Source organism: Myripristis murdjan, chromosome 14 (genome assembly GCF_902150065.1).
Source record: "Myripristis murdjan chromosome 14, fMyrMur1.1, whole genome shotgun sequence".
In the NCBI taxonomy this organism is placed as follows: domain Eukaryota; kingdom Metazoa; phylum Chordata; class Actinopteri; order Holocentriformes; family Holocentridae; genus Myripristis; species Myripristis murdjan.
Genome location: NC_043993.1, coordinates 38,824,525 through 38,849,130, shown reverse-complemented (window position 1 = coordinate 38,849,130; position 24,606 = coordinate 38,824,525). Strand labels below are relative to the sequence as shown.

General features: G+C 43.5%; 1 protein-coding gene across 1 annotated transcript in view; it reads left to right on the top strand.

Annotated features, from left to right (window-relative positions):
* Positions 1-24,606, top strand: part of LOC115372049 (homeobox protein cut-like 1) — a 148,096-nt gene that overhangs the window by 51,749 nt on the left and 71,741 nt on the right. The window contains exon 3 of the mRNA XM_030069749.1: positions 19,762-19,809. Within this exon, the coding sequence (XP_029925609.1) occupies positions 19,762-19,809 (48 nt within the window). The remainder of the gene's footprint in view (positions 1-19,761; positions 19,810-24,606) is intronic.

The following is a 24,606-nucleotide window of genomic DNA, read 5'->3' as shown; positions in this document are numbered from 1 at the left end:
TTCTTAGGAGGAGCTCAGCAGCGGCTCGGATGTCTTGCAGACTTTTTCCCGTGTTTTAGTCAAATAAAAATGCTCAGGTTTCAAGGGGTTAGGAGAATACGCTGCTGTGAATCCACAGCTTCGTAAAATAAAGACTACAGAGAATGAAGGGTTGAAGTTGAACGTGTAAATTTGTGTCCGTGCACGAAATAAATACCGTATTTTCCGGACTATAAGGCGCACTTAAAAGCCTTTAATTTTCTCCAAAAACGACAGTGCGCCCTATAGTGCGGAAAATACGGTAGACCAGGACCACGAGTCTGGGGGTTAAAGGTCATGACGGCTGCAGGAGCGGCGCTGAGACGCCGGCCGGTGTTGTGATGAACTTTCTGGGCGTCTGGAGGCGGAGAGCTGCAGCCTCCACTCCTCCTCTTCTCTCTCCCCCTTTCTCTGCTCCTCTTTTCTCTGCTCCTCTCCTTCTGGGGCGTCTCAGTGTTTCCCCTCCAGTTCCCACTCTTAGTAAGTGTCGATGAATAAATGGAAAAACAAAAACCTGTTTTGTCTCCGGCCCCCTAATAAATCAGGCTTCTTTTCCACTGAAGCTGTCCAGGACGGCAATTTATGTTGGGGCTTAATAACCCATTACTACATTAATCGTGCTGGGGCTTTCTGCTCGTGGGCTGGACTCTCTGGGAATTCTCTGAACTCTGTGAGAGAAGGCAGGGCTGTTGGTTAAAAAGAGGCGAGCAGAACAAAAGGCAGATAAATAGAAAATATTGTTGCCAGAGTGAGTTCAGATGCTGAACGCTTGAAAGTTTAAGTCAACAGTATTTCATCTCCCTCAGATAAAAGAGGAGTGAAGCGAAGCCCAGCCTTGTTTCGTAGAGTGGAGCATCTTTTGGACCTGATCAGCTGACCTCCATCTCAGCAGAGGAGCAGAGTTTATTCTGGTCAGTTCAGCGTGATCCTGACAGGAGAGCTGAGAGCGAGGCAGCAGGCGGTTTCAGAGCGACGGGAGGAAACCAGTCTCACGATCAGATCAGACCTCTCAGTCAGACTGTCTGTTTATTAGCGAGTGATCAGATCGGATTCGCGCGTCCAGACTTCACCAGCCTGTCTTCACGGGTTGCCATGGTAACAACGTAGGCGTCAGCAGCTTTCCGACGCAGAAGCCGCCGGCAGACAGTTCATTCCAGCGTCTGTTTCTCTGTTTTGTCCTCCATGCCGCTCTGCCGTCACTCGGGGTTTGACGTGGCCGTTCTGTGTCGTGTTGTGTGTGACGCAGCAGACACTGTGAAATCCTGTGTGACGTAGCAGACACTGTGAAAACCTGTGTGACGCAGCAGACACTGTGAAAACCTGTGACGTAGCAGACACTGTGAAAACCTGTGTGACGTAGCAGACACTGTGAAATCCTGTGTGACGTAGCAGACACTGTGAAGCGTCCAGAGCGTTCATAGCGTTCAGACTGAGACTCGTCCGCAGAATCTGATTGGATCTGAATCTCAAACCAACTCCAAATGTGGCTTGGATCTGATTTGCAAAAATCACATTCCATGTGTTTTATTTTTTTTTCCTGTCTAGACTTTCTAAAGTGAGTCTGGTGTGAACAATCCTAACTGACATATTGACGAGGGACGGGTATATAGAACCAGTATTAAATTGGTACCGGTTCACTGAAAGATCGGTAAGATCACATTATGTAGATTTTAAATAATAAATATGAAAAGAGGGCAACGGTAGACAGCAGAATTTTTTCTGCTTTCCGTTGTGTTCTGAAATTATTTTTTTCTTTTGTGCAAAAAATCAAAAAGAACTGGTCAGAGTATCGATGAAGTACTGCACCAAACAGCAGCATGAGTAAGAGCAGTATGTTGAAATCCCAGTGATACCCAATGGTAACAATAATAATAATAATAATAATAATAATAATAATAGTGACTTAGTTTAGTTTACGAGTTTATTTGACAGGGACTGTGCCCAGTAGCTGAGCCACAGTTGGCAAATGAGCTCATTTGCATATGTAGTCCTTAAACAACAATTATATAAGGTGGGTGTTTCAACCAAAAATTCATACTTAACAATCAAGGGATTTTGATTATATGTTGTGAAATCTTGAGTATCTGCAGATTTTTTGTGGTGTTAAAAGTGCAGCTCAAACAGTAAAAATCTCTGGACTGGTCCTTTAATCCGGTGACTGTGATTACTGTTAGATTATCATTCACTCTCCCAGCAGTACATTGAATCTGCTGTTCCTGAATAGCAGCTTAATTAAACCAATATAGAGCTTTTATTTCTCTCATGTCTTGAGCTTTATTTGGCCTCAGTCGTCTGTCAGCTGGTTGGTTCAGGTCAGTAAGACTCATGGAAACAGCCTCACCTGAATCAAAAGGTGACTTCTGGTTATTTTTTAAATATGATTGTCAAATGGATTATCATAACTGCAATATTATAATATGTGATAACTGCAGCCATTTAAAGGGAAACGGATGGAAGTGTGCAGATTCATCGCTTTTTGTATTTGTTTTGGGGCAAAATAATTCCAATTCGGGAAAGAAAGTGGGTGTGGGACTAGAAACTAGAAGTGATTCTTTTTAATTGTTGGATTTTAACCACAAAGAAATAAGAAATGACAGAAATTCCTGCTTATTAAAACGATATAGATTTGGGAAAGCCACTCGAATGACAATGTATTCTGCAAATCAACGCAAATCATTTTGTCGTCGTAAATAGCTGAGAAACTCAAACTCCCCCTGTTCTGCCTTAGTTTCCTTATTTAAAGGGCTAGTTCACCCCTTCTGAAGGACTGATATGATTTCAGTCGCCCTGTAGCTGTTAAGTAGGACAGTGGTGGAGCCGTCCTCCTGCCGGCCTCCAGCCGAATATCCAGCCGGCACCGCCGCCGTCCTGCAGAGCCTCTACAGGGAAATTAAATGACATCATGTATTTTAACATAACAAACACATGAACAAAGTCAGTGTTGTGAAAAAGAACCAGTCACCATCAAAGAAAGAGTTTTAAAGATGAAAGTGACAGATATGTTTGATTGCAGCTCACGGTGCTGCCGTGTTAACGCCGTGTGGCCAGACTGAAGTGGCCTGACGCACCACGACTGACTGGAGGTCTGTAAAAAATAAAAAAAAATAAAAAAATAAATGAATGAGATGAAAACAGCAGCGTGCAGGAAGCGGAACGGCAGGAGCGTTCCTCCAAAAACTGATGAAATCCTTATCACAGCGACCAGGTTCCTGTGAGTCAGAGCGAAGCTTCTGCTGCATTTCATCAACTATTGATGGTGATCGTGCTCTCGGGCTCTCGGGCTGCAGCCAGGCTCCATGCTGAGGCTTTGCTCTGGGATTTGCACGTATGTGAACAGTCGCTGGTGGCTGAGGGTGAAAAGAGGCTTTAGTGTGATAAACTGCTGTGAAATGGTCACTGGAGCTGATTCCCCTCTAAAACTATTTAAATAAAGATGTATTCATCCCCTTTCCCCGTCTGTCTGTTTCCCAACTCGCAAATTTTCACTTCAGCCAGGATTTTTTTTTTTTTTTAAACAAAAAGCTATTTGGCAGTCGCCACATGTAAATACCCTCCTCAACCCAAGTTGGCCTTTTGATAGGAACTCGGTTCCAAGCCTTTAATCATAACTCAAACATCCAATCAGTAGGGTACATTCAAGCTGTGAGGGAAAGAGTCTGAAAATAAAATTATCATAAAATCGTAAAAGAAAATAATCACATCTAGACACCATCACATTGCTGAAATAAAACGAAAGCAGAAGAAAGCAACACAAGGTGGGAAACCCCTGTTCGAGTCCACGGGTCGTCTCTTTAAGCAGAAACCACGTTCACCGCTTCACTTTTCACACACAGACGATAACAACAGACAAAATATTCAAATTATAATGAGTTTAGTTAGCCAGATGCATGGAACTCAACTGTAGGTCACATCAACTATCAAACAACACGAAATTATAATAACTGCATAAACACTTAAAAAGTGTAGACAAGACAATTTTATTTATATAGCACATTTCATACACAATGGTAAAGCAGAGTGCTGTGCAAAACAGGACTAAAAGGCAAAGAAGAAACAAAGAGACTATTAGAAATGAAAGAGAAAAGTTAGTATTTTAAGGTAGTATTTTAAAGAAAGTATAGAAAACGACTCGTTGTTCTAACGTGAAGCTACGAGAGTCAGTAACAGAAAAAAAAGAAAATAAGAGAAATGTACGAATCCAAACAAAACAGAACATCTGACTGGGTTCTGTGCGATTTGGACACTGATAAGAAGTTAATTTTATAAATTAGCTTACACTTGCCTTTCAATAACCTTTCAATTACAGATTTAATGGCTTTCAAACTCCCTGAGCGTCATCGGCCTCCCTTCAGTCTGCACTGACACATATTTCTCCGTGGCTCGCTGTAATCGTCTGCTCCGGCTTACCGCCCGCAGGACGGGGGATTCTCAGGCTGCCAGGGCCCATCAGCCGAGCAGCAAAGGAGCATTCCTGACAAAGTGAATATAGTAATTAGGGCTGATCCGTTGGCGTGGCGCCCGTCCCCGGCTGACTGGCGTCTTGCACAGTTAATTATAACCCTCCTGTTTAACACCACAATGCGGGGATATTCAGCTGGCAGACAGCTAAACTCCGCTCTGCTCCTCCTCTGCCTCCCAGTCCTCAACAAGCTCCACTGGGGAGTTCACAGGCGGAGCTGCTAATCTGGGCCGACTGGAATCTGGAAGGAGGCGAAGGCTGTGTCTGTCTGACAGGGAGGCTCTGAGATTACCAGCCGCCAGCAGCCAAATGCCAGATTATTGGTGGATAATTCAAGAAGCGACGTGTGTACCTGAAGCCTGTTCAGGGAAAAAGTCACTGACTTCCAGACTTTGATCACAACCGAACAGGAACACACACCGCCCTGGTGTGTGTCCACAGGGGAGTGTGTTCAGCGCCAGGTGTCGCTCTGCCTCCCAGATTTGGATGTTTGGTGGGCGTGGCCACTCTTGATGATTGACAGCTGGTCTCGCCTATAACTATGCAAACACTTCCTGGCTGCGCCTGATTGGACGAGCGCTTCGCCAGTGGGCCGTCCTCTCCCTGCATTTCAAACCAGACCAACATGGCGGCTATTTTCTAAACTTTTTTTGATATTACAGAAACAGTTTCACTGAAATGTGTTTGTGAAACCATCTGAGGCAGAAATAAACCTGCAGCTGCTGAGACGACGCAGTCACGACGGCGTCCAGACGCTGTCGTGACTGCTCCGCGTAGACTGTGCTTCTACTCATTTGTACTTACCCTCTACGTATTTGTACTTTTTGTATATTGTTGTATATTGTATACAGGTTGTTCATTGTATATAGGAATGTCATATATTCTTTCTATTTTATCTTTATTCTTATTTTATTCTTATTTTATTTTATTTATTTATTATTATTATTATTATTATTATTATTATTATTATTATTATATTTTATTATTTTTTTCATTTTTATTTTTTTATTTTTTTTATTTTTTTATTTTTTTTAATTAATTAATTAATTTATTTATTTATTTTAATTTTTTACTTGCACAGTGCTGGAGTTGTTGCAATTACATTTCACTGCTGCTGTACCTGTACATTCATGCATGTGACGAATAAATCTAGAATCTTGAATCTTGAAAAACCTGGGTTGTTCCCATCGCCCCGATCACTAACGTAGTCAAAACACAAATGCACTGAACTGTAAAGTACATTTTAATCTCAGTCCAACACAACACACACTGAACTCTGGGCTCCATCTGAAATCAAAGCCACGCGGTGACGTCCCCTCCCCACGTCGCCCTGCTGTTCAGCTTCCTTGCTGCAGTGAGTCTGCGCCTGCAGGAGCCGGTCCATCTGGCCTGGATGGGTTGATGGGTTGATGTGTTTGAGTCGGCACCCTCGGCTCAGATTAGCTCGTTGTTCTCTGGGATGAAACGGGAGCAGAGAAAGACGACATATTTTGTGTTCAGGGGTTTTAATATTTTGTCAGGACTGTAGGGAAGACAAATGGCCATGTTTCTGGCATGCTGTATGACAACCCAGACCTGGACTAGGGACTAAATTAAAGTAATATTCTGCAGCATATTCATATGAATGAATGTCCCTCCTGCTATAACCTATTGATATACTTTAACAGTGATTTTACCATTCAGCTATTCATGGGAGCTTTTCCATTACAGGCCGGATCTTTTCTAGTAGAAACATTCAAGCACACAGGAGGTGATGCATTTCTTCATTTCTGGTTTGTGTGGAATAAATTGTCATAAATAGGACAAACATGGAGGAGTGATCACCACCACGGCTGAGCTGACAGAGGGGGTTTCATACCTGCTTTGTTTGATCCATCTGAATCGATTTCAGGTGCGTTTTACCCCCTTGGTGTGGTTCCTTTGGGCAGGTGTGACACCAGCAAGCGTCTCTCGGCACGGGTACAAACAAACAAACTCCAGAGTGAATCGTTTGCAGAGTGAATTTATCTGCAGGAAGCACCGTGTGTTTTGGGCTGAAGCAGCTCCCGTAGCTCAGGTGAGCGTTTCAGGATCGTAATACAGCAGAATCAGCAGCTGGCAGGAAATAATGCAGGAACAACATGAATCGAGGGCTGACGTGGAGCAACAAGGAAACACAGCGTCTTCTTGCTATTGTCCCCAAACACGTACTGAGAAAATGAAGAAAACCCAAAGCAGCTGGTGATGCTCCGTCCCCGCGTCGGATGCTGCACGGGCCAGATGTGTTTGTGCATCAGGTGACGGAGGGCGAGGGCGAGGCCGAGGGCGGGGGCGAGGGCGGGGGCGAGGGCGGGGGCGAGGGCGGGGGCGAGGGCGAGGCCGGCTGTCCCAAGTCCTTGTTGGGCGAGACAGAAAAAACTCCCTTCAGCACCAAACTCCTCAAACTGCGCTCGTGTTGGTGTTAAGGAACTTCTTCTCACAATAATCACAACTAAGGGCCAAAGCCACAGCAGCCACCCTGCAGGAGAGAGAGAGAGAGAGAGAGAGAAAGAGAGAGAGAGAGAGAGAGAGAGAGAGAGAGGGAGAGGGAGAGGGAGAGGGAGAGAGAGAGAGAGCGAGAGAGAGAGAGAGAGAGAGAGAGAGAGAGAGAGAGAGAGAGGTAAAGAGGTGAAGTGTGACTCTGCTGATGCTGTGGCTTCTCCGTGCAGGCAGCGTGTGAATGTCGCATGTTAATGTGCAGGCAGACATGTTTGTGTTGGTGCAGCACCCCCCCCCCCCCCCCCCACCCCCCCACCCCCCCACTTCCCTCTCATTACTGACCTAATGAGTCACTGTCTATGAATGCAGCCGTACGTGGACGTGAAGACTGATGTTAATGTGTTTACTCTGGTTGGTTCAGTTGGCTGGGACCCAGTGTGCTGACTCCACCCCCCCCCCCCCCCCCCACCCCCCCAACTCACCCACCCACTCACAGTCTCACTGCCCCCCTGCAGCTCTGATCACCCCCTCCCCTCGGAGAGCACAAAGGAATCGCAGTAAGCAGCCAGCATCGTCCCAGAGGATTAAAGGTGCAGCGAGGAGTCACTGGTTTTCAAAGGAAACTGACTGGGACGGTTTCAGCTTCCACTGAAGGTCGTCACAACACCAGAAATTCACTCGTCAATACCAGAAATTCACTCGTCAATACCAGAAATTCACTCGTCAATACCAGTGCCAGTGAATTTTCAGTTCTCAGTACCACGATGCACTGACACTGTCACAGACCATCAGTCCTGAGATATTTATTCAAAGCGGTGAAGCTACGTGACGTTAGCCTGAACACGGCGTTTAGCCGCTGCAAACGCTGTGTGTGAAACAGCTGTCCGCTACACAGCACAGCGAGATTTCTCAAATTAAAATAAAGTAGCATTTCTTTCAGGATAAGGATTCAACTTTGGAGAGATTGTTTCCAAATATTAAGTTAATTGTCAGCTATTTTGATAATCGGTTAATCCTTTTGAGTTGTTTTTTTAGGAAGAAAAAATCAGGTTTTGATCGTGCAGTGTTTGCACTTGTTTTGAACTTTTTACTCTTGATTTTCACTTTATTGTAAAGTGAATTTGTTGTTAGCATTGTGATTTTACACCACACCATTCTGCGACAACACGATGCCCACGGGGTCAGCTCGTAAAAATGAACGCTCAAGAAAAGAAGAAACTCTTGGCTTCACCTATGAAAATATTAATAACTCTTACTAAGACTGACAGATAGATATAGATAGATTTACTTTATTGATCCCAAACTGGGAAATCCTGGTGATGCTTGGAGGTCCGAGTTAAAGTGAGCAGCATTAGCTGTGTGGATGTAAGCATGGCAGTACATTACCTTAAATGCTAAATGCAAACCTGTTAGAAATCAACAATTTTGTGATCGGATCATTTCTCTGTTTTCAAAGAAGATGTTTCTAATGTCTTTTTTCCCGGCTGGGCTGAGTTTAAGGTGGAGGGGAGGGCCGCGGCGAGGCTGTGAATGACAGGAATCAGCCTGAACCGACCCTTTAACAAACCCAGAGAGAAGAACAGGTCTTGGAGGCTCTCTGGGTTAGACATGGAATGTCATGGAAAAGTGGAAATTTACATCAGGGCCATGGTGGCAGCCCTGATGTGTGTGAATCTGTCTTTTGGGATATGATTGTGTGTGTGTGTGTGTGTGTGTGTTCATGTTTGTGCTCAGCCGATCTCAAGTTATATTTTAATGGCAGCTCCATGGAAAATTCCCCAGTAAATGGATCTTCCTCACAGGCAAACCCCACAGCTCCCCCACAGACACCACAGCACACAAACAAATCAACATCTTTTTCTTTTTTTTTTTTTTCGTTAAATTGGATCAGCTGACAGACTTTGGCATTGTTGTGTCTCATCTGAGGTTTTCCTGACTTTTGTTCCGTCTGCCTCTCTCTGAACGCTGGGAAGAACAGAAGCTGTGGGATCTTGAGGGATCGTTCTTGAAACGTCTGCTAAAAACTCCGAGTTTGGACAAAAATTTAGAAATCTGTTTGGGTCGGGTTCAGTCATGTTGACGTTATTTTAATGAAACTCTGGTGTCAAGTTTAGTGCCTCATGTGGCTTTGAACAAAGCCTTAGGCCGCCTAAAGCCCGCCCTACAAGCCCAAAGCCTTGTGGGGTGAAATTCCCCCACGGCTGGAATATAATGCAGTCGTGTGTTTGTCAGATCCTGATGAAGACTGAGAGTCGATACCCTTTGGTCGCTGCTAACTAACTAATTATTTTGCTTCACTGAAAGACGGACGGCCTCAGTTTTTCCACGGCCGTCTGCATCACTTGCAGATTCATATCGAGCGAGACTTTCAGGATTTTGTTTCTAAACAAAGTTTGACTTCGACGATGCGTAGCAGCGTATCTGCCGCCCAAAACGACTTTTTGTTTTCATCAAAAGTGAAAACGATTTCCTCGTGCGGTCTCTGTGCTGGGCCACTTTGGCTTTTCTGTTTATTCCAAATGTCCTCGTGATTTATTTCACACAAACTGGAAACACAAAACACATCGCTTCCCGTGTGCCCGAGCATTTGTCCCAGGTGTTTCAGAGCAGCATGTGGAAAAGCTGTCCTGAAGTGCTTATAGGATGACTCAGTGCAGTGTTATAGCCATCAGAGCACTTAAATAGATAGATTTATTTATATGATTTATATGATGATGTTTCTGATTATTATTTTAAGACAGTAATGGGAATAAATCAGGACGCATGGAAACACCATTCTGTGATTATGCTGGCGCCTCTGTGCTCTCGGTGGGAGTAATTGCAGTAATTATATATGAGAGTCTGATGTTATTGGCATTAATGGGGAGCAGTCGTATCATTTAGACAATTCCAACATAACTGAAGGTTTTGCTCATGTTCTCCCTTCTCTTTCTGAATGTTTATCGATCATTTTCCAGTTTAAGTAATGTTTTGAGATATTTAGCATTTTTGCTTGGTCTTAGTTGTTTTTGAAATTAAATATTTTGAAACAAATGCTGTCCTACTACCATGAGTAACTCCCAGCCAAGACCTTGAATTGAAACTTTGTGAAGCCAATCTATAGATCATTCTAACCCTTTAATGTTTTCGTTTGTTTGTTTGTTTTTGACGAATCGGCAGATCACATTTACACTTTGAGTTACTTCTTGAAAAAATGCACGCAGCCTAACTAAAGCAAACTGAGACAGCTCTACTGCTTGGTTGATATACATTTTTATTTCATTTCATTATTATTTATTGATCTTCATTATTTGTGTTCTTTTTGATTATACATGGAAGTGATAATCAGTGAAGCTAAAACAGAAGATATTCTTGTTCTGTTTATTTTTTCCATGGGTCTTGGAAGCTAGTAGACGCACCATTCAACCGGCTGAGTTTTCTACCAAGACAATTTATGAAATGAGAAAAAAGCCAAAATGACAAGAAAATGACCAGACAATGAAAAAAGCAAACAAACAGTTTACCAAAAATTTACCTGAACAATTTGTCCCAAAAAAGTCCATCTTAATGCCTTTAATACCAGGGGCACGTCCTGCGTAACACTGAGGTAAATAACATCATATTTCTCACAATGAGTGAACTGTCCCTTTAACTTTGAATGTTAGAAGTTTAACACTTTGCCCAAGGTTCAACCGATGTCTAAAACAGACCTGTTCATAAGTTATTACACACACACACACACACACACACACACACACATACACACACACACATACACACACACACTCAGTGTCACTTGATCAGCTCCACCTGTATCATCTAATCTAATCCAGTCCAGCTGTTCATTCACTTCTGTGTTTGGCATTGAGCTCATAGTGCTGCACTTTACTGACAGCTGTTTCCACTATTCTGTCCCCCCTCATTGTATATAAACAGGGAGGACAAAAAACTAGAAACCCCTCTCAGTATAATGCAGTCCAGTAGCAGACCTGCAAACTACAACCTCAGTAATAAACACAGAATTAAAGTGACACATTCTGCACAATGTCAACACAAACTGAACATGATAAACTCTGTTAAAAGGCTGAGTTTATGGCAGAGCTGCTGAGCTGAGCTGGTCAGACTGGAGCTGAGGAAGTGGACACTGAGTGTGTGTGTGTTCATGCACACACACACCGACCCACAGCCAGCTGCAGCAGAGTGTGTTTTACTTGTCTCCCTGCATGCTGCAGCCTGCACGGCTGGCTGCGTCACAGGTTTTTCTCCTGAAGCCACGGCTAAAAATAGGCCTTTCATTGCCTCACTGCCAAACGCTGCCTTGCTCATCAGAGCTAATTGCCACAGAAAACTTGCTTTTTTTTTTCTTCTACCATTTTCTTCCTTCCTTCTCTTGACCGTGCCTCCCCTTGAGAGGAGGTGCCAGGCCTCAGTGGGAGGGGTGATGTATGGGGGGGGGGTGTCCCATTCTATTGTGTTTTAGGCAAACTGGGGCTAATGGTGTGTATCCACAGGATCAGTCATTTCCATGCTTCTCATTCATTGTCTATGCGGCAGCTGTGTGATGCGTTCTGGTCGCGGCGTTGGCGCTGATGTGTTTGGGGCCTTTGGGAGATTCTGCAGCTCATTCCCGTTCAACATCCAGAGCAATCTAATAAAAATCAGTTCAGTCTCAGCTCAGGACCTTAAACGATCTTGAATACAAGCATTCTGAGTTTTGAGTTGCCTTTTTTTTGTTAGTTTTCCTAAAAACAGCAGCACAGTTGTGTTGTGCCGGAAAATAGTCCCCGGGGAAACATTTGCTCTACATCGCCAATTATCAGCGCTGTGGTTCATGAATGGTGATGACTTTGTTAGCCATAGAAGTGAAATATTATAAGGTGGTTGTTTCAACCAAAAACTGATATTTGAAAATCAAGATATGTTGTGAAATCCTAAGTGACCCATAATGATTTGCAACATTGCAATGTAAAATGTGGTTAAATTGTAGTAAATGGGCCAAAAATTCAGAATCACAGGTATGATGCTTTATGTTGTCTTTTAATACAGTTAAATAAAGCTTTTTGAAACATAAAAAATGTTGCAGTAGAGTGCACTAAAGAAGCATGGCATCATTTATTGTGATATGAGGACCGTACTGAAGGACGCAAAAAACATCCGACAGATGGACGTCTTTGTGTCTGCCTCATGTTTGCAGAGCTCATGGAGCCTCGGACTCGACCCGGCAGCTTTGCCAGTGCGGTTTGCCCGACTTTGACATCTCTCATGACTTAATCACGACAGCCACCACAAGCAGCACCCTTATCTGAGGGAACGCTGGACCTCATTAGGGGCTTGTTAACGTGCCCTGTGTGACCCATACATTGAGCCTGCTTTATCAGCACGCTGGCAAATGTTTGTGTAAGTCTCCTTGTATACACGAACTAAAAACTTCCGCCGTGTTTATCGAACGATCAGAGCCGCGGCATTTCCTTCATACCCGCATGTATATGTTGAAAACTGCTAATCACTCCTAAACTGGGAGCGAGTTCACTTGACCTCAATTATCCTACACTGCCATAATTTCCCTGCTGCAGAAATACCATATAAGGCGCAGCAGAACACCCACCGACTCAAATCCAAACGTGCAAAATGGCATCCAGAAGGCAGAAGACAAACTATTTCTTGGTGCGGTGGGATTTCTGCTCCACCAAAGCAAAAGAAAAAAAAATCTGGCACCAGCTAAGTGTAGAAGTCAGTGGTTTGATATGAGGCTTGAACAAGTAATGAACAAAAAAAATATTGTCAGCATGCAGGCCAAGTGTCAACACCGCGGCAGGAGGCCAAGGAGCATCTGACACCACTTCCAAAATGGATGAACTGGTGAGGCGTCTTTGTGTGGGATAACTTGTTGTATTGACCCGTTTGAGAAAGCTCAGATCTGGAAATAACAACAGGCTGGATCTATGGAGACCTGCAGTGACGGCTGGAAAAAACACACCCGATGTGGCTTAATGTAGGTTTGTCTTTTTCCTCCAGCACTGCACACTTTCACTTTCTCCTGGTGCTAGTGAAGAGGCAAAAAAAAACAAACAAACTTCAGTGGTATTGATAAAAACCACCATCAACCCCCAAATATGTGATGGTCTGTTGGTGATGTGGAACAGGAGCTGACTTTATCGTTCTCTTTTCATTTGATTTATTTGGGGGAACGCGGACAGTTGATCACACAACTGAAGGAATTTGGGTTAAATTTTGTATGACTGCTGCAGCTGTCTGTGTATCTCTTAATGGACACACACACACACACACACACACACACACACACACACACACACACAAACACACACACACACACACACATACATACAATTCATCCGAGAAATCAAAGAAGGAATTGAAAAGGGATCAAAAGAAGGGGAAGAAACCTGCTTAAAATGATTACCTTTCACTCAGCTGTTGTCCAGTACCTGAGAGAGATGAGACACACACACACACACACACACACACACACACACACACACAAAACACAAGTCTGCAGAGCAGGGAGTGTCGGACTGCCTGAGGAGAAAGCCTTGTCAGCCCTGAATAATTCACGCCATCATTTCCACCACTGAACGCAACCCTACCTACCGAGCCATAGCCAGGAGCCACCGACGGGCCCGTGTGTGTGTGTGTGTGTGTGTGTGTGTGTGTGAGTGTGTGTAGAAGATATGTCTTTTAGTCAAGAGTGGTCCAGGCTGTAGGGCTTCTCAGGGCTCAGTGATGTCTTCATACGTAACCATAACGAAGCGGAGGCTGTCTTGTAATCACTGCCTGGTGACTCTGGTCAGGCAGGTGCAGGTGTGTGCAGGACTCGGTGATTCCAGCTGAAGATGGAACAAAACTCTGCCTCCAAAACATTTTGTAAAGCATGAAAATTCGTAATGTGTACAAAGAAATCAGCTTTAAACCGAGGTGATGGAAACGTAAAGACTGAGGCAGCCACTGAGGGAGTTCTGATGGCTTAAACTCAGCTAATCATCTGGCAGGTTAATTACATTTCTGCTGATCACCACGTAGCTAAATGATGTGAGGGTCAGCCGGGTAATACTGTTGTTAACACTGTGTGTGCGAGCCTGGATCCAGCCCACGCCCATGTTTCTGACTTACTCTGGAGCTGCTCTCAGTCCTCGGGGTACATTTGATTGGAATCCGTGCGAGACGGCTGATCGACTTGACAACAGATCTTCTGATGATGCCTTCACAGCGCTCGGTGAGAAGTAACAAACATGGCAGCAGCCGTGGAGAGGCGTGATGTTCCCAACGGCAACCTAAATTTGCCAATTTCCTCTGTTCTTAAAAGAGTTACGGTTCAGCGAATCACTGTCGCTCCTGTATCTGTACTTCCCCGATGATGAAATCAGTTAACCTAAATATGATTCGCTTAATCAGTTAACCTAATATGATTGGATTAACTCTAACCAATGGTCTTGGTCCATAGGTGGGACAAACACTTACTTCAGTAAATCATCTCTGACAGAGACGTGGACAGAATCCAGTGAATTACAGTGGCAGTCAATGGTTCTGGAAACCAGGCCAGTAGTAAATAAATAAGTCATGGAAACATGTCTCTGTAATCGGGCTGTAAAACTGAACTGAAAAAACAAACAAAAAGATTCAAGATTCAAGATTTTTATTCGTCGCATGCATGAATGTACGGGTACAGCAGCAGTGAAATGTGACTGCAACAACTCCAGCACTGTGCAAGTAAAAAATAGATAGAATAAAATAGATAAAAAATAAAATAGAATGTATATATAACAACAACAGCAACAACAAAATCCTGTTAAATTCACAGTACACCCTATAAAATGCACATCCAGTGTATGGGAGCCATCTAACCACACGCTCAGTTGATGAATTAATTAATACACTCAAAGTATTTTTATGTTTGTTTTAGTCTAAATAGACTTTTGCCTTTTGAAGAATATTTGTTGATTTTGCACTGTTGTCCCAAATCTCTGAATGAATAAAGTTATTGTTGCAAATACAACAAAATGCAGAGAACACTGAAATTGGCTTCAGAGCTCATCACACCACTGGAGCTCTCCTCATCAGGTTTAGGATCAGATTGTGATGCTGGCCATTTATCGCTTCTGGTTCTTCTTGTGATACACTTTATCTTGATCGCCTTTTGTCTGGGCATTTCAGGGTTTGACGTAGACCGGTTTGGGATTGTGAGGATTGGACATCCAGTGTTGGCACTGGCGATTGTGAGTCCTCCTCCTCAACAATGCTTTGTGGTGTCCCCCAGGGGTCAGTGCTAGGTCCTCTTCTTTTTCCAATCTACACCATTAAGCCATTTGTTACAGTCATAATATCATAATACAGTAATATTTCCATTTGTATGCATATGACACCAAGTTATACTTATCTTGTGACCTGAAAAACTCAGAGTATTGACCTCCGGGAGTGGGAGAACATTTTCAAAACGGATTTATTCACATCACCTCAATGTTACTATTATAGGCGAGCAAATAGATGTAGGGTGCTGTAGTGTCATTTCTACTCTAAGGAAGCCAGACACCAGAATTAGAAGTGCTCTCGTCTAGTCCACTGTTTCAAGCCTACGCCTCCATTTGGCTGTACAGTGCTGCCCTCCTCTGGAAGAAACACGAGCTGCAGTAACTTCATATCTACTAACAGAAAGCCCTGCGGCGTCTGTGCTTATGTTGGTGGAACTAACACAAAAATAATGTCATAAGTATCAAACAAAAGGTAATATTGTAAAGCAGTTTATTACTTTTAAACGTCTATAATAAGTAATATGTAATATGTTACATTTTGAAAACAACTTCAAATGATTTATATGCAGAAATATTTACAGACACACACATTAGAAGAGTGACGCTGAGAACTCGCCAACATTCAGTCCCAGCTCTTTTCGGCTCGGCCAGGCTGCCCTCCCTCTTCAGGGATTCCAGCACAAATGAACCATTTACAACAATGATAAAACACTAAGCCCAGCATGTTTCAGTGCCAGGCAAGGACACGAACAATGCCTCTTTTCATATTCAACTTTTCTTTCTTAAAGCAGCCCTGTCTTCTGTACCTAATGGCCGGGCCGCTAAGTGCATGCAGCGTTTGAGCTTGAGTGAATACAAACCATGTTGCTGCTGCTGAATGGAGAGGAAGCCTGCAGGGCGCCATCACCCAGGTCCATTCACTGTCCTGACACTCCATCCACAAATCAGCAGATTACAGAACCTAAACTGAAGAGGATCCCGCATTCATGATATTGCAGTCTGCAACACTATGAGAGAGTTTGGGATTTTTATTTTTTGCCGGGGTTGGTCGAGGACAGATGGGAAAGATACACTACATGGACAAAAGTATCGGTCCATCTCCACCTCCACCTGCAGGAGCTTCTCTGAGCTCCATCCTGAACCCAGAGGCTTTAATATGGAGTTGGTCCTTTGCAGCAGAACAGCTTCCACTCTTCTGGGAGGCTTTCTGCCAGATGTTGGAGTGTGTCTGTGGGAGTTTCTGCCCGTCATCCAGAAGAGCCTTTGTGAGCTCAGACGCTGATGTTGGACCAGAGGACCACTTTGCAATAATCCCACTTCCAGCTGATGGTGGAATATCTGCAATAATCCCACTTCCAGCTGATGGGGGAATATCTAGGAGGGAAGAAAGTTGAGCAGCTGACTTGTTGCAGCGGTGGCTTCCTGTTCCATCACTATTCCAGCAGCACCTGGAACTCAGTGAGCTCTTTAGAACCAGACGCTCTGTCACTGATGTTGGGAAAGGCAGACTGCATGGCTGCTGCTGGAGGTTACACACCTGTGGTGACTGAAGGAAACACCTGAGCTCAAGAATTGAGAGCCGTGGCCCAGTACTTTTGTCCATATGGTGAATGTGTTTGATGTAAAAAACACACTACAGATTTGGGCTTGGAAATACAGTTTATTGATTTAATATTGATATTGTGATATCAAACTAGATATCATTTGGGATTTTGGATATTGTGATATAAAGGCCCCACGATTGCAGGGTGATATGGCATAAATGTTGTTTTTTCCCGGTGTTGAAGTCTGTATTGCATAATTTTCTGAGCTTACGATAGACTGTTGTAGCTGGCCTCTAACAGTTTTGTCATCATATCCACAAGTCACTCCTACAATATCATCACAATATTGATATCAAGGAATTAGGTCACAAATGTTACATAATTATTTTGGCCACTGTACATTGTATAGCCTGTTTATGTGCAGTGTTACGTCTTAATGTCACCGTGTGTGAGCTGCGTAACACAAACCCCCCTGGCTGCTACCGCTTCATCTGTCTTCAGTCCTCATTCTCATTCTGGGGTGAGACTGTTGTTGTCTGTAGTAAGTGTGTGTGTTTGTGTGTGTGTGTGTGTGTGTGTGTGTGGGGTGGGGGTTGCTACAGGCTTGCTGCAATTCTGGGCCTCTTTCCAAGACAGGAAGTTTCTTTGGGTGGGCGAGTGAGTTTGCGCCTCTGTCTCTGTGCTTCTCTCTCTCTGTTTACTACTCTCTGCTTTAGACACCACTGTCCTTTCAGTCCACACACACACACACACACACACACACACACACACACACACACCACCCTGTGTCCTGCCTAGCTTTGCCTGTTCATAACAACATCCACATCAAAATCTTCAGGGAGATTGTCTGAAGTCCAAACTCATATTTCCTGCACATGTTCCGGACGCCCAGGTTGACTTTCAGTAAGCCACTGAGCTCCATTTGGAATTATTTTGTCCAGAAAAAAATACATACATACATACATAAATATACACACACACACACACACAGTAGGCCAATATTTTGTACTGCATGCAAACGGCTCCAGGCTTTGGGGCCCAAACTGCATGGGATTAGCAGAAGGTGGGTCTGTCTGCAAAGGGGAGAGCCGTGACTGCCCAGAGAAACCATTTTCATTCAGAGAGCTGGAGGTCAGAGGTCAAGGGACCTGCTGGAGATGGCAGATTTTCCCTCGTCAAAATTTAGCTGAACTTTGGAGCAATATTTAGCCTCCTTGCCAACAACCTTTACTTTAAATCGATTCAAGAATCAACAGAATCGATTTAAAAAATTGTAAGAAAAATAATGTTTAAGTGAAAACATTTTTTCCCCGCTGTTACTTTTCATTGGGCGCGTCATGGAGGGAAGACAGAGGAGGCCATCCGCAGATTTCCTGAGTCACACTGCTTCTTTTTAAAGGTCTATCATTCATCTCAGACCTCCATGGAAGATGGAGTCGATGCAGCGGACGTGCCTGTATATCACTCTAAAAGAAGTGTTCAATGGCATGTGCAGGCCCGTGTGCATGTGTGAGCGATAACTTACTGTACATCTGGATTTCCACGTCCATCTGTTTCTGTGCGGAGCGGCGGCTCGGGAGTCGTGTTGGCCGGGCGGCCGTGTTATGTTGAAACCAGATGTGGAGCGATGTTTCCTCTCTGTCACGTGATTGGGCCGCTGCCGCCGCCTCACAGCTCGCAGGCGTTTCAGCTGTACAGGAGCCCGGCGCTGACAGCAGATCAGCTGGACCTCCCTAACCTCAGTCTGGTCAGGCTTCACTTAAAGGAGCAGACCTGCCCAAAACAACAACTCGGCCACTTTTTTCTCCGTCTCAGGTCGCTGGAAACACTGAGGTTCATACAACCACCAACACATGACCACTTAGTACAGGTGTACAGGGGCACCACTGTCGGTATTTATATTCAATCTGGGGTAAAATAATTAGGATTCGGATGGGGGACACAAGTGTGTGTGACTCAAAGTGGAAGTGTTTTTTTGTTGTTTCTTTGTTTGTTTAATTGTTGGATTTTAATCACAAAGAAATTTAAAGTGACTGCAGTGAATCTGGATAAAAGTTGTTAAAAAGTTCATGCAGGAACAACCCAGTCGCAGGACAACGCACGCAAGCCAGACCGACAGACTAATGCTGACACGTTCCTTTAGCCTGCTAATGAAGCCTGTTAATCACTAAACATGCAGACTCGCAGTAAATTGACAAGCAAGGCAGGTTTAGGACCCCCACTCTCACCACTATCAATGCTCCAAATCAAAAGAAATAAAGCTGTGAAAAAATGTTGAGCTGACTTGTGTCTGTCTCGGTGACCGACGCCGGCGTGAAAAGCTGCTGTCGATGATTGACAGACGTTCTACTTTGAATTACAGAACTTCAGAGCCAATCACCTGTCCTCACGCCACAGGGACTTTGTGTATAATCAGCCTTATATTAAAATCCAAGTCCACAATAAATGCCTCTTTTTCACAGCCCATCCAGGGCCCAGACGTCAGAGGTGAATGAATGTCACTTTTTCTTTTGTCTTGTTTTTTCAAGAGATGTAATTTAACCAGAAACAGAAACAACTGAGTCATGCAGAATGAGTGCAGTAGGAAGAGAGAGGCATGAGGAGGGGGAAGAGAGGCAATGTGCAAATAGATATAGCAGCTTTTCCTTTAAGCACACACTGTCCTCTCTGCTCTCATTCAATGATAGCACAAGGTGATACTCTGTTGTTGTATGTTCTTTTCCTTCATCTGAGAACAAACCTCCCCTCAGGGATCTTTTTGGCCAAATTGAGAACTCTGTATTCCTGTTGTCAACACTGTATTACATGCCATGTGTATCAGAGCAAAAGGCTGGTGACTCTACATCAGCCATCACAGCACACAGGACAGACAGTAAAGTATTCCTCCACATCTGTATTGATCAAATCAGTGTGCAGATAAATATGAAAATTATTAAAAACACATACACTTGGGTATAAAATATGCCAACAGCAAGCAACTCTCCTTTTGAGATGCCTTTGCATGATGTAATAACTGTCCTCTTTTTTGTGTGTTTTGCAGGATCTGCGAAAGCAGGTAGCTCCGTTGCTAAAGGGCTTCCAGGCAGAGGTGAGTAGGAAAGAAGAGATGTGTGTGTGTGTGTGTGTGTGTGTGTGTGTGTGTGGCCTGGCCTGGCCGGTGTCACAAGATCTGAAATGTAACAAGATGTTCATATCAACTTGGCTTCTCTGAGGCTCGGGTAGAAGGAATGCTGCTCTGTATGGGATAGCTGTTATCTAGTTTATGTCTGTCCGTGTTTTTTAAGTGTTTCGGTCCATCAGAGTGCAGATGGGGCTGCGTATTTTTGTCCGTGCCCAACCCAAACCTGACAGACATTTATTTGTTTTTTTGTGTGTGTGTCTGAAGCTAAAATAATGTCAAGTTGACTGAACCTGACCTGAACCTGAACATAATCTAAATTCTTCTCTGAACCCCGTCAGGCATGTTGGGTCCCGACAGGCTCCGGTTGGGTTTCCACACTCTGGTGTCCAAAGTGCTTTCAGAGAGCCTATGAACATCTAGATATGAATATATGATATGAACATCTAATTACATTTCAGATGTTTTGACACTGGACAGGCCAGGCCACCAGCATTTGAGAGATGTTTAGGAACTGATATATGTCTGTTTTTTAAATGTCAGCTCGGTAATTCTGTTAAATTATGAGCAGCAAGAATATTGACATTTTCTCAAACCAAACACTAAAATAAAATTGTGATTGTCATTTTTAATGCTCTGCCAGAAGGTATAGTTCCCGTAACTAAAACTTGTTTAGCCACATAAACCGATCTGAAGGTTCGACTGTTTGCAGACGACATGCAGCTTTACATCTTTGCCATGTCACTTTGAAGCCAGCTGCTGAAGACATGGAGGGCCCATACTGTCTGCCTTGTAGCTTCTTCTCCGCTTTGTTCACTCCATCTTTTGCTACGTGACGAGAAGATGAATGACTAATCTTATGAACAGTAACCTTTGTCTCGTTTTCTTCTTCGGTCATAACCCAAACCAAAAGTTATATTCGGGTCACTCAGAGAGACAAAAGTAATTTCCTCTGCATTTTCTCACAGCTTTATTTCTTTTGATTTGCAGAAAGGGAATAGTTGTTAGAGTGGCTTTTCTAAACCTGTGTTGTTCGAGTCTGCATGTTTAGTAATGAACAGGCTTTACTGGGAGGCTAACGCAACGCATCGCGTTAGCCTCTGTTAGTCTAGCGTATAATTGGTAATGATGACCATGGCTACACATGTTTTTCTTCATAAATACAGTTTTCAGAAACAGGAATTTCAGTCATTTCAATTTCAAAGCACTTTGTAAGCAATAAACACAACAATGATAAACTTCAAGACAAAAGCAGCAAACAATGGCAACAATGAAAAAACAGCTAAGCATATGCATTTACACACAAGTTAAAACATCAGCAACAAAATATAACAAGACAGTGGCTCACAAATATTGTCAGTTGCTGGGAAAAGTCACTTTGTAGAGGTGAAGTTCTAAAAAAACACTTTGTTTTGGACAAAAGTCTGGCTGCTGAATTTTTGGATGAGTAAGAGCAGACAGTAAAAGCATGTATGACTTTCTCTGTGTTGCTGTACGACAGAACTGATGTAATTTTGGAAATATTCCTCAATTGATAAAAGCAGGACTGGACTACTTTTTGTGCGTGCTGCTCCAGGTTCAAGCTGCAGTCCCAGATTTTCTGTAGCTGGCCTCATGTTGGGACTGAGCCTCAGTTCTTCTGCACAACTGAAGAAACTTCCTGGATGAGAAGTGAAACATCTTCAAGAATCTAAAAGTCCAGCTGCTCTCAGCCGTCCATGGATAACCTGAGAAACCACACAGAGAAATTATACTCAACCTCAACCCTCTAACTGTAACTGGGAAGGGTGCATGGCTCCCCTGCCCATGCTATCAAAATAAATCTGATGATAACATCTTTATGTAAACATTTTACACTCAGGGCTTCAGCCGGGAACAGTGGACATTTAGATTTCATTTTTTTCCCCTGAGATGACAGCCTTTCCTTCCACACCTCATAAAGCTGACATGTGATGTCTGGGCTGCCCAGAGTCCCGCTGGCTGCCTTCCTCTGTCTGGAGAAAGCCTTCATCCTGCCTCGTCCAGCTCTCTCTCTCTGGGGGACTCTATTATCCCGTGTCCTTTCATGAAGCAATCTAGCTCGCAGCCACGTTTAAATTGCATCCTTTGGAAAGAAAAAAAAAAAGAATTGCTAGCCCAAGCTGGGCCTGGTAAGCAGAGGCCATGTTAAAGCCTTGGAACAGACAAGCCTCTTTACCTCCAGCCTGTTTCATAACCTCCTCTCCCTCCCTCCTCCCCTCTCCCGCCTTGGAGCCGCACGTCCCGTCGTCCCGCCACCCCGTCGTCCCGTCGTCCCGCCACCCCGTCGTCCCGTCGTCCTGCCACCCCGTCGTCCCGTCGTCCCGTCGTCCCGCTGCCACTGAGCTTTTTAAAAACCGAGGATGAATCTCCTCTGGCCAGCTGAATATTAGGGATGGGGGAAAATCTGGTAAGTTTGGTAAGAGTGCTCTCAACCACTCAAAAATATTCACTTAGAATAAGAAAAAATAAGAACAAATGATGGATATTATTCAGTGCTCACCCAACCCCTAACCTTAACCCTTCTGGCATCTGGTCAGTCACATGACTCAAAGATGTTAATTTCTGACGTGAGGCAGTGTTCATCTTCAGGGTGGTGTGTAAATAAAGACAAATGCATAATAACCTGCCTGCAAGTCTGTCTGCTGTTTGGCTCATTTAATATTTGATTTCTCAAGATGATGGAGATTTATAATATTTTTAATTCTGAGTGTGTGGAGGTACACATATACAAATATTTTTGTCATAAACATGTTAATCCAGTGAAGCTGCTGGGCCTGAGCATCACACTGCCTCCCCCTCCACACACAGGCCTGTCCTGCTTCAGGATAACTGCTGAAGAACACCTAAGCACAGCAGAAATGTTGAAAACAAAGTCACAGCTACAGCTGAGTGGCTGTCCTGCTGATTTATTTTTGGAAATAATTGCTCTCAGTCCTAAAATAAAGGCAAGGCAAGTTCATTTGTATTGCACCTTTCAAACACAACGCAATTCAAAGTGCATTACATAAGATTTAAAAGACATAAAAACAAGATTTAAAAGACAATTAAACGGGAGAAGAAAAACAAAGAAAAGAGCCAGATAAAATGAGACAGAATCCAAAGCACAGGAGTGCATTAAAGTGACAGTGTATAGTTTAATAAAAGGCAGTGGCAAATTAACAAAGCTGCCTTCGACCTTGTATCTGAAGGCTGTATATGAAACTCTTAACCATTTCATTATGTGCTTGTCTTTGGTAATACATTTTATTCTCTTGCATACTTTGCAGAGATTTTGTGCTGTAAAAACAAAAACAAAAACAAACAAACAAACAAAAAAAAAAATACAAAAACAACAAAAAAGTGTTTTTGGAGGAGAATTTTATAAATAATCTGACTTAACATTTTTTGCAATTCCATTTCCCACCATAGCAATTTTCTAGCAACCATCCCAGACACCCTAGCAACTGCCTTGAAGCCCTCTAGCAACTACTCCTAACACCCTAGCAACAGCCTAGCAACCACCCCAAACACCCTGTCAACCACATTGCAACACACCCCCAGACACTACAGCAACCTAGCAGCACCTTAGCAACCATCAGGAACACCATAGTAACTGCAATGCCCTAGCAACCACCCAGATAACCACAGCAACCCCCTAGCAACCACTCTAAATACCATAGCAACTGCTTAACAACCACCAAGCAACCACCTTGGACACGCTAGGGACTGCCTTGAAACTTCCTAGCAACCACCCTGAACACCTCAGCAACTCCCTAGAAAGCATCAGGAAAACCATAGCAACCATCAGGAACACCCCAGCAACCACCCGGAGTACCATAGCTACAATTTAATAAAATATTACATATCAAATAAATCACCATCTATGATCGTAAGTCCGGCACACGGCCGCACAGTTTAAAGTCTCTTCAGAAACTTTAGTCAGTTCTAGTCTTTCATTTGAAAAGCACAATGGAGGAGCAAGAGGGATCATCACCAACAACTTTAAGAGTAGTTTTAGGAATCAGACATGACATGCTTTTATATTTCCTTTTATGAATGATTTGCATGAGAAGTGTTTTTGTTTTTTTCATTTCATGACGTTTTAGGGCTCAAGTCAAACATGTATATATACAGAAGGATTTAGTCATGAGTACTTCAGTTAAAGCTGCATTATGCAAGATATTCTGTAAAAAACAAAGCGTTTTGATCAGCCTAAATCACTAAGTAGGGCTTCAGCAGAGAGACGCCTTTATGCTTACCAGCTGAGATGCTGTAGGTTCACTGTATTTGCCACAGTGAAGATTCAAGCTTCAAGTTCTACAAACACAACTTCACCTGGAACGCTGCAGTTCTTTCTGACTGGAGAGTTAGACCAGTAGTTGTACGACCAGCCCAGTAACACACAACATACACACACAACACAGTTATGGTTTTGAGGTAAACAGGTTTTGTTATGAAAAATTCTACGTGCTTTGCTGCTGGTTCTGCTGTGCAATGTAAAGATGAATGCAGCCTAAAAGAAAACCAAGAAACCGGAGTGGACAGTGCTGCAGCATGTGGTGTGACAGGGATGGGATGGGATGGACTTAATTTAAAAAAAAAAAAAAAATGAAATGAAAATTCACTTTTTTTCTTTTTTAATGTGACTGCAAATGTCTGTCACCTGAATGAAGCCATTTGTTTTCTTCACTGTCATCATCTCACAATAGAAGGCTTGTTAAAGTGGCTGAAAGCACTGCACTTTAAATAGCAATAAGTGCTATGTAA